This window comes from Lolium rigidum, chromosome 5 (genome assembly GCF_022539505.1).
Source record: "Lolium rigidum isolate FL_2022 chromosome 5, APGP_CSIRO_Lrig_0.1, whole genome shotgun sequence".
Lineage (NCBI taxonomy): Eukaryota > Viridiplantae > Streptophyta > Magnoliopsida > Poales > Poaceae > Lolium > Lolium rigidum.
This window is the reverse complement of record NC_061512.1, coordinates 233,522,530-233,533,429: the sequence shown is the minus strand read 5'-3', so window position 1 is coordinate 233,533,429 and position 10,900 is coordinate 233,522,530. Positions and strand designations below refer to the sequence as shown.

Sequence of the window (10,900 nt, the reverse complement as noted above, 5' to 3'; positions counted from 1 at the left end):
CCTTCAAAGAGGAAAGCATCGATTGCTATATTTGTGCCAGAGCTTTTATTTTGAAAACATGAAACAATTTTGTCAACGGTAGTAATAAAGCATATGAGTTATGAAAATTATATCTTACAAGTTGCAAGCCTCATGCATAGTATACTAATAGTGCCCGCACCTTGTCCTAATTAGCTTGGACTACCGGATCTTTGCAATGCACATGTTTTAACCAAGTGTCACAATGGGGTACCTCCATGCCGCCTGTACAAAGGTCTAAGGAGAAAGCTCGCATTTTGGATTTCTCGCTTTTGATTATTCTCAACTTAGACATCCATACCGGGACAACATGGACAACGAGATAATGGACTCCTCTTAAATGCATAAGCATGTGGCAACAATTATTATTCTCATATGAGATTGAGGATATATGTCCAAAACTGAAACTTCCACCATGAATCATGGCTTTAGTTAGCGGCCCAAAGTTCTTCTCTAACAATATGCATGCTCCAACCATAAAGGTGGTAGATCTCTCTTACTTCGGACAAGACGGACATGCATAGCAACTCACATGATATTCAACAAAGAATAGTTGATGGCGTCCCTGAAGCATGGTTATCGCACAACAAGCAACTTAATAAGAGATAAAGTGCATAAGTACATATTCAATACCACAATAGTTTTTAAGCTATTTGTCCCATGAGCTATATATTTTAAAGGTGAATGATGGAATTTTAAAGGTAGCACTCAAGCAATTTACTTTGGAATGGCGGATAAATACCATGTAGTAGGTAGGTATGGTGGACACAAATGGCATAGTGGTTGGCTCAAGGATTTTGGATGCATGAGAAGTATTCCTCTCGATACAAGGTTTAGGCTAGCAAGGTTATTTGAAACAAACACAAGGATGAACGGTACAGACAAAACTCACATAAAAGACATATTGTAAACATTATAAGACTCCATACCGTCTTCCTTGTTGTTCAAAACTCAATACTAGATGTTATCTAGACTCTAGAGAAACCAAATATGCAAACCAAATTAGCAAGCTCTAAGTATTTCTTCATTAATGGGTGCAAAGTATATGATGCAAGAGCTTAAACATGAGCACAACAATTGCCAAGTATCAAATTATCCAAGATATTTTAGAATTACTACATGTAGCATTTTCCAATTCCAACCATATAATAATTTAACGAAGATGAAACTTCGCCATGAATACTATGAGTAGAGCCTAAGGACATATTTGTCCATATGCTACAGAGGAGCGTGTCTCTCTCCCATAAAGTGAATGCTAGGATCCATTTTATTCAAACAAAAACAAAAAACAAAAACAAACCGACGCTCCAAGAAAAGCACATAAGATGTGATGGAATAAAAATATAGTTTCGGGGAGGAACTTCGATAATGTTGTCGATGAAGAAGGGGATGCCTTGGGCATCCCCAAGCTTAGACGCTTGAGTCTTCTTAGAATATGCAGGGGTGAACCACCGGGCATCCCCAAGCTTAGAGCTTTCACTCTCCTTAATCATATTGCATCATACTCCTCTCTTGATCCTTGAAAACTTCCTCCACACCAAACTCGAAACAACTCATTAGAGGGTTAGTGCATAATAAAAATTCACATGTTCAGAGGTGACACAATCATTCTTAACACTTCTGGACATTGCATAAAGCTACTGGACATTAATGGATCAAAGAAATTCATCCAACATAGTGAAAGAGGCAATGCGAAATAAAAGACAGAATCTGTCAAAACAGAACAGTCCGTAAAGATGGATTTTATTAGGCCACCAGACTTGCTCAAATGAAAATGCTCAAATTGAATGAAAGTTACGTACATATCTGAGGATCACGTAGTAGGTAGGTATGGTGGACACAAATGGCATAGTTGTTGGCTCAAGGATTTTGGATGCATGAGAAGTATTCCCTCTCGATACAAGGTTTAGGCTAGCAAGGTTATTTGAAACAAACACAAGGATGAACCGGTGCAGCAAAACTCACATAAAAGACATATTGTAAACATTATAAGACTCTACACCGTCTTTCTTGTTGTTCAAAACTCAATACTAAAAATCATCTAGACTTAGAGAGACCAAATATGCAAACCAAATTTAGCAAGCTCTAGGTGTTTCTTCATTAATGGGTGCAAAGTATATGATGCAAGAGCTTAAACATGAGCACAACAATTGCCAAGTATCAAATTATTCAAGACATTTTAGAATTACTACATGTAGCATTTCCCGATTCCAACCATATAACAATTTAACGAAGAAGATTCAACCTTCGCCATGAATACTATGAGTAAAGCCTAAGGACATATTTGTCCATATGCAACAATGGAGCGTGTCTCTCTCCCACACAATGAATGCTAGGATCCATTTTATTCAAACAAAACAAAAACAAAAACAAACCGACGCTCCAAGCAAAGCACATTAGATGTGACGGAATAAAAATATAGTTTCAGGGAGGAACTCGATAATGTTGTCGATGAAGAAGGGGATGTCTTGGGCATCCCCAAGCTTAGACGCTTGAGTCTTCTTAGAATATGCAGGGGTGAACCACCGGGGCATCCCCAAGCTTAGAGCTTTCACTCTCCTTGATCATATTGCATCATTTCCCTCTCTTGATCCTTGAAAACTTCCTCCACACCAAACTCGAAACAACTCATTAGAGGGTTAGTGCACAATAAAAATTAACATGTTCAGAGGTGACATAATCATTCTTAACACTTCTGGACATTGCATAAAGCTACCTGGATATTAATGGAACAAAGAAATTCATCCATCATAGCAAAAGAGGCAATGCGAAATAAAAGGCAGAATCGTCAAAACGAACATTCCGTAAAGATGGATTTTATCGAGGCACCATACTTGCTCAAATGAAAATGCCCAAATTGAATGAAAGTTGCGTACATATCTAAGGATCACTCACGTAAATTGGCATAATTTTACGAGTTACCTACGAGAATTAGGCCCGGATTCGTGACGAAGAAGAAATCTGTTTCTGCACGGTAATCCAAATCTAGTATGAACCTTACTATCAAAGACTTTACTTGGCACAACTAGGCACAAAAATAAGATAAGGAGAGGTTGCTACAGTAGTAACAACTTCCAAGACTCAAATATAAAACAAAGTTACCGTAGCAAAATAAACACATGGGTTATCTCCCAAGAAGTTATTTCTTTATAGCCATTAAGATGGGCTCAACAGCTTTAATGATGCACTCGCAAGAAATAGTAGTTGAAGCAAAAGAGAGCATCAAGAGGCAAATTCAAAACAAATTTAAGTCTAACATGCTTCCTATGCATAGGAGTCTTGTAAATTAACAAGTTCATGAAGAGCAAAGTAACAAGCATAGGAAGATAGAACAAGTGTAGCTTCAAAAATTTCAGCACATAGAGAGGCATTTTAGTAACATGAAAATTTCTACAACCATATTTTCCTCTCTCATAATAACTTTCAGTAGCAACATGAGCAAACTCAACAATATAACTATCAAATGAAACATTCTTATCATGAGTCTCATGCATAAAATTATTACTCTCCACATAAGCATAATCAGTTTTATTAGTTGTAGTGGGAGCAAATTCAACAAAGTAGCTATCATTATTATTCTCATCATCAAATATAGGAGGCATATTGTAATCATAATCAAATTTATCCTCCATAACAAGCGGTACTAAAAGACTACTATCATTATAATCATCATAAATAGGAGGCAAAGCATCATCAAAGTAAATTTTCTCCTCAATGCTTGGGGACTAAAAATATCATGCTCATCAAAGCCGACCTTCCCCCAAGCTTAGAACTTTCTACATTATTAGCAACAATGGTATTCAAAGTGTTCATACTAATATGTTCCATGGGTTTTTTAATTTTCGCATCAAACCATCCATGTCTTAAATCCAGAAATAGAATAAGAAGCTCATTGTTGTCCATTATGCCAAACTAGTGTAAACAAGAAACAAAAAGATGCAATTGCAGGATCTAAAGGAAATAGCTTCGAGCACATACACAATGGCAACAGAAAAGTACTTTTACCTGGGACCGGAGTATGAATGCCTTTTACCTTTCCTCCCCGGCAACGGCGCCAGAAAAGTGCTTGATGTCTACGGGTGCTTCTATTCTTGTAGACAAGTGTTGGGCCTCCAAGAGAAGAGGTTTGTAGAACAGCAGACAAGTTTCCCTTAAGTGGATCACCCAAGGTTTATCGAACTCAGGGAGGAAGAGGTCAAAGATATCCCTCTCATGCAACCCCGCAACCACAAAGCAAGAAGTCTCTTGTGTCCCCAACACACCTAATAAGTGCACTAGTTCGGCGAAGAGATAGTGAAATACAAGTGGTATGAATGAATATGAGCAAGTAGTAACGGCGCCGTAAAAGTGCTTGCTGGCGTGCAGTTGATGGTAGTAATATTGCAGGACGTAAAGATGCAGTAAAACAGTAAACAAGCAGCGATAGCAGTATTTAGGAACAAGGCATAGGGATCATACTTTCACTAGTGGACACTCTCAACATTGATCACATAACAGAATAAATAGATAGATGCTAGACTCTACACTCTCTTGTTGGATGATGAACACCACTAATCGTGTAGGATTACACGAACCCTCAATGCCGGAGTTAACAAGCTCCACAATATTCGATGTTCATGTTTAAATAACCTTAGAGTGCACGACGAGATCAACATAACCAAACCAAGTACTAACATAGCATGCACTACTCGTCACCTTCACGCTACGAAAGGAGGCATAGATCACATCAATACTATCATAGCAATAGTTAACTTCATAATCTACAAGAGATCACAATCATAGCCTACGCCAAGTACTACACGATGCACACACTGCCACCATTACACCGTGCGGAGGAATAAACTACTTTAATAACATCACTAGAGTAGCACACGGATAAATTGTGATACAAAACACATTGCAATCATAAAGGGATATAAATAAGCACTTCACTATGCCATTCATAACGATGAATAAGTATTCTGTGAAATATAGCCTAAGAGATCCACACGGTGCACACACTCGTCACCTTTACACACGTGGGACAAGGAGTCTCCGGAGATCACATAAGTAAAATCCACTTGACTAGCACAATGACATCTAGATTACAAGCATCATCATATGAATCTCAATCATGTAAGGCAGCTCATGAGATTATTGTATTGAAGCACATAGGAGAGAGATTAACCACATAGCTACCGGTATAGCCCCGAGCCTCGATGGAGAACTACTCCTCCTCATGGGAGACAACAGCCGTTGATGAAGATGGCGGTGGTGTCGATGGAGGAGCCTTCCGGGCACTTCCCCGTCCCGGCGGCGTGCCGGAACGGAGACTCCTGTCCCCCGCATCTTGGCTTCGCGATGGCGGCGGCTCCGGAAGGTTTTTCTCTCGGTTTCGTCGAACGTGTCGTCGTTTTTAGGTCGGGGACCTTTATATAGGCGAAGAGGCGGAGTCTGGGAGGCGACGAGGCGGTGACACACTAGGGGCGCGCCCCCTAGGGCCGCGCCGGCCTGTCGTCCGGAGGGCCCGAGTGGCCCTCCTCGGCGACTCTGGTGTTCCGGAAGCTTCGTGGAAAAATAGGATGCCGGGCGTTGATTTCGTCCGATTCCGAGAATATTTCCTTACTAGGATTTCCGGAACCAAAAACAGCGTAAAACAAGAACCGGCCCTTCGGCATCTCGTCAATAGGTTAGTTCCGGAAAACGCATAAATATGACATAAAGTATGCATAAAACATGTAGATATCATCAATAATGTGGCATGGAACATAAGAAATTATCGATACGTCGGAGACATATCAATGGCATTGTCGGTGATCTGGTAGATGAGTATGTGAAATCAATGTACATGTCATGTAGAGCAGTGGTTGCTGTAGTCGGTGGAGAATATTTGAGACAACCAACTGCATCAGACACAGCCCGCATGTTGTCACTCAACGTTTTCAGGGTTCACTGTGATTTTTTGCAACATCAACTACATGCAATGGCAGTGGAAGAACTACCCATTTGGTTCGCATGAACAGTACAAGGGACATTTTGAGGAATGCACGGTCATATTTGAAGCCGTCACTTCACATGACTTATGGATTTGACACTCATTTTTTTTGGGATGGCTGGCTCCCTAATGATATCAACGTGTTAAAACGCTCTCCGGTATTTAATAGGCTTGCACATGGCGAGTCCCCTGATGTCCATTTTGATATCAATGGCCACCGGTACTACGAGGGGCAGTATCTATGGCATCTATCCATATTAGGCTACGCTCCTGAAAACAATCCGACATCCCAACGGCGGGAAACAATCAAGATTTGCTAAAGAGCAAGAAGTGACCAGGAAAGATGTCGAACATGCGTTTGTTGTCCTCCAAACTTGTTGGGCTATTGTTCGGCATCCCGCTCAAACATGGAGTATCCAAACTATGTAGGAGATGATGATCGCTTGTGTGATCATGCACAAGATGATTGCTTCGAGCAAAAGCGGGATGATTCCCTATTTAACAATAATTGTGAAGGCCAAAGGGAGTTGGTTCAACCTCGGGTAGTAGTCCGGTAACGTTCCGGGATATCCTCCATATGCATCATGAAACAGTTCACAATCGGTTCCAAACTGATTTGATTGAGCACATGTTGAAAACAATGCCAAGAACAATGAACAAAACCCATAGATCACTTTGTATCATTCGACATTTCATGTAATTCACATACTATGTTATTTAATTATTGGATGATTTGTTTTTGTAATAGATTTTGAATTTTTATGTGTAATTTTTCTATTTATAGAAATTATTTGTGTCCCTATTTTATTAAATAGTTAGCTTGCCAAAGGAAACCATTTAAGCAGGTCCAAATAAGTGTCTGTGTTGGATGGATCATGCGACTCAAACGGGCAGACGAACTTTGACCTCTTCTCACACATCCGGGAGACCACCTAAATGGACCAAATAAAACACAAAAGGTATCCTATTTGGTCAGCCGTGTTGGAGATACCCTTATCAATGCTCTACTACCAACTCTAATTTATTTTTAACCAATATTATTTAATTTGTGAGTAAGAAACAATAGCTTTACCAAAACATTAGCTAGTACCAAAATTTAGGTAGAGCTGTATTCTCGATTTTTTTTTTTTGGGTAGAGCAATCTTGGACGCACAGGCCAAACCCACCTTGATCTCTCCGGCCCCACCGGGCAGTGCTCCCTCTTAAAAGACGTTCTGGGTTGGCTCCGAGGAGCGAAGCCAAGCTACAATCCTAGAACTCCTCCTTCCTTCCTAGGCGAATCCGAGTATTTTCCGATCTGCGGGATGCGGATCCATAGGCTGGCCGCGGCGGCGGCGCTGCTAGTGCTGCTGCTCGTCGTAGCTGGGGCGGCGGCGGTTGCGGGGGATGTGGGGCCGGAGGAGATCGCGGGGAAGGCGAGGGCCAATGAGGAGGAGGCGGTGCTCGCGACCGAGCTCGGGAAGCTCAGGGCCAAGGTCGCCGCCCTAGGTGCGTGCTTACATTGCTCGATTCCGTTTGGGCCGTGGTTGGTGCATGCTGCTACTGCTTTCGTTTGGTGGGGTTTACTAGGGTTTTATGTTTTGGAGATTTCAACTGATAGACTAGGTCCTTCCGCGATTTTGTGAGCTAGGGAACGGATTGGGTGATTAGGGAGCAGATTGTTCTGTGCCTTACAAAGTTCATGATTAGTGGCATTGTTGGTCAAAAGCCTTCGAGATGCTCCTAATAGTCCAGCAGTGTTCCCTTGCTTAATTAGAGCCACATAATCAGATATGATTCATCCTACTGGCCAGTGTCATCTTGGAGGAGGACTGGAACTCACATCCAACTAGTTCCCCTCTCTTGGACCACGATTAAAACACAGGACGGGGCTTCTAGGGTAAATGACATGTTTAGTTTGATTTTGAGGAGGTTCGCCATAGGCATGTCTTTGGGTGAATTAGTTTTAGTTAGGAAGTGAAATAAATTGTCTGAGAACTGAGAAGCTGCGTTCAGGCCGAATCAATTTCTAGTCGTGGCAGCAAATCAATTTGTATTTCTCACAAAAATGCGTTTGTGCCACCTGATCCTTTCTGAAACTGTCAAACTATTGTCACCTAGCAGAGGCGAGCATCGTCGCGATTACCCTGGAGTGCACTGAAACACTGGAAAAGGCTACCGGAGCGATATTACAGAACATTGCTACTCTTCAGAATGAACATGGGAAACCTGATGTCAACAGCTTACTGCAGAAGGTACCTCCTAGCTTAAACTTTTCTGAAATGAAATATGCCAAGCTGAATGCATTATTTCTTTGTTGTTTATAACCTGTCTATTAAATCACTGCAGGCAAAGGAATGGGCCAAGCCCCACGTGGAAACTGCCAAGACGGTACTGTTCTTATTTGTTTCTGGATTTGTAACAAGTTTGTAGAAGCATAAAGATTATCTAAAATGTAAAACATGCATGATATGTGGATGTGTTCATGGCTAATTCTTGGTATTCGTGGATATTAAGATCTTAATGTTGTGAGCTCTTGGTGTCATTATTCACTGTCATTGACGATAATGTTTTCACTCTTGAAGAAATGGATTCCTGTTATTAAAGAGAATTGGGCTACAGCAAAGACAAACACGGAACCTTATGTGCAAATGGTCCCAGCAAAATCAGTAGAGGTTTATCAAGCATCAAGGGATGCTATCTCAGCTCATGCTCTGAAGGCACATGAATTTGCTGATCCCTATTTCCAGGTACACTAGATCCTCCTTTTACACTGGGTCATAGGGTTTTTTTAGTTGCTGTAGTATTGAACACTACTGTTAATCATTGATCTATGTTGTTTGAATATATTTTCAGGAAGCCAAGAAGTTATCCAAACCTTATATTGATCAAGTTGCTAAGGCCAGTAAACCACATGTTGAGAAGCTTAAAACCACCCTGAAACCTTACACTGACAAAGCAGGCAGTGCATATGAAAAGTTTCTTGGGACAGCTAATTTATATCAACAGCAGGTATTTCTTCTCTTAATTATTCTACTTCTGTTAAATATTCTAGATTTTCAGTTCCAGTTAAATATTATTGATTGGTTGTTTTAGACACTTGTATGCTGCTGTTACCGTTATTCCTGTTTCTTTTGTGGTGTTAAACTCTTGGCTTAATCTGTAGGATTTGAGGTTATCCTAATTCATACATTTGTTATATATGCCTTCATGGCTGATCACTTCATCTATAACCTCCACTTTTCTTTGCAGTTAGTTATAGTATAATGCAGTGGGTCTGACATAGCAGGAATTCTTGCATATACCGCACCCCCTGCATCTCCTCTTTAGTTACTGTGACTCTGGGAGGATGGGCACCCCCACCTCAGGCTTGATTTTCGACTGGAGCCTTAGCTGCAACCCCCTATGTGTGTGTGTGGTAGTATGGCAAGGTCTAGGCTAGTAATTAAACCCCTTCTCTCGTTTGCACTTTGCACATTTTTCATTGGGAGGATAAGCAAATAGATACAAGAGTTGGGCAGCAAATGTGAGATCAAATATCAAGCAACACACACTAGCTACACCTCATGCCAATTTGCACAGTCGGTACTGATGCCCGTTTCTCTATCAATTCATTGAGACACAAAGCTCTTGCGTTTTCTTAAAAACAATATAAACTTTTTGTGTATCTTTTGTGCACCATAGTTAATTGGTTGAGTCTAATACTGCCTTAGTCCTCAAACTTATCGTGCACGTGCTTAGATATTGTTGCTGAGTCGCACTCTTTTGTCATCCAATAGGCTGGACAAGAAGGCACTAAATTGAATTAACCTTCCTACTTTCCTTGAACTATATACCTTTTGTCGCAGCTATAAGCAACTATGGTAAACTGGCCGGAAGATTCACCGCACATAATCAAAGAATCAAAGGATTTTCCTTTTCAGGGTCAGGCAACTATATATACATCTAATTAACCATCGTACTTAACTTGAAACTTAGTTATCCAAGATTATGCAACATATGTTTTGATAAAGGAATATTAGTTGCTGATGTCCTTAGCATTGTTGCTGTTTTCTGGAGAGTTTGGAGTTTCAGAAGTGAAGCTTGATTTGAAAATAAGAGAATACTAGATCCTTTTGTTCTTATTCATGTTGTCTTAAATGCTTCGGTAACTTTTGCAGAAAGAGCAGGAAAGCGGAGAGGAACCGGTGCAGGGAGTAAAAACTCTTTGAGCAGGTGGCAAATGAAGTGTTCCGAGGTCCACATGGTTGGAGAGTTGATGTTTCCAGGTTTATGGCTTGAAGTGATGGATTAGATAGATGTGGGCAACTGAAGTGTAGATAGTCCTTTTGGCAACAGAATTAGATAGTAAAGCTAGCTCTTGTTTTGGGTGTTGTTCTGGTGGTGCAGTAAGTTTCTGCATTTGGTCGATGGTGGAAAATGATCCCCTGTCCCCTGGGCATGTCCGGGTGTTGTTTCTTTTGAGGTCCTTTTAACTCTGGGTAGCGTCAGCTTAGCGCCCTTCCCTGCTAGATAGAACTAGTACTTCCCTGCTAGATAGAACTAGTTGTTACTTAGTTTTCTTTTCTTTCAGTTCTTGTAGTGAACAACTGTGGTTTCTATAATAGAAATCCGAGAGGAAACTCTCTTTAAAAAGTGGTATCAATCTTGAAGGAATTCCCAATTGTCTATCTCACCAACAGGGGAAGACCCACTAGGCCACTACATGGTAATAGGCGCTACACACCACACACACACACGTGAGCAAAACTTGATCAAGAATCATCTATCCCCATGATGCCATGACGAACATGAGAACACGTCTTGGACGGAACTAACCGAGCGATAGAAACAAAGAACAGCGATCCGATAACTTATCTTGCACACAGACTGATGCAAATCAAAGCAGCAGTCATCACACAAAGATTCGTCGCCCTTTTATTTCAACAA

General features: G+C 40.9%; 1 protein-coding gene across 1 annotated transcript; it reads left to right on the top strand.

Moving 5' to 3' along the window:
• The first annotated feature begins 7,296 nt into the window (after positions 1 to 7,296).
• Positions 7,297 to 10,581, top strand: LOC124657246. The gene is made up of 6 exons (XM_047195828.1): positions 7,297 to 7,480; positions 8,096 to 8,226; positions 8,321 to 8,362; positions 8,557 to 8,721; positions 8,828 to 8,983; positions 10,132 to 10,581. The coding sequence occupies exons 1-6, from the start codon at positions 7,297 to 7,299 to the stop codon at positions 10,180 to 10,182; spliced, it is 729 nt and encodes a 242-aa protein (XP_047051784.1). The 3' UTR covers positions 10,183 to 10,581.
• The last annotated feature ends 319 nt before the right edge of the window (positions 10,582 to 10,900 follow it).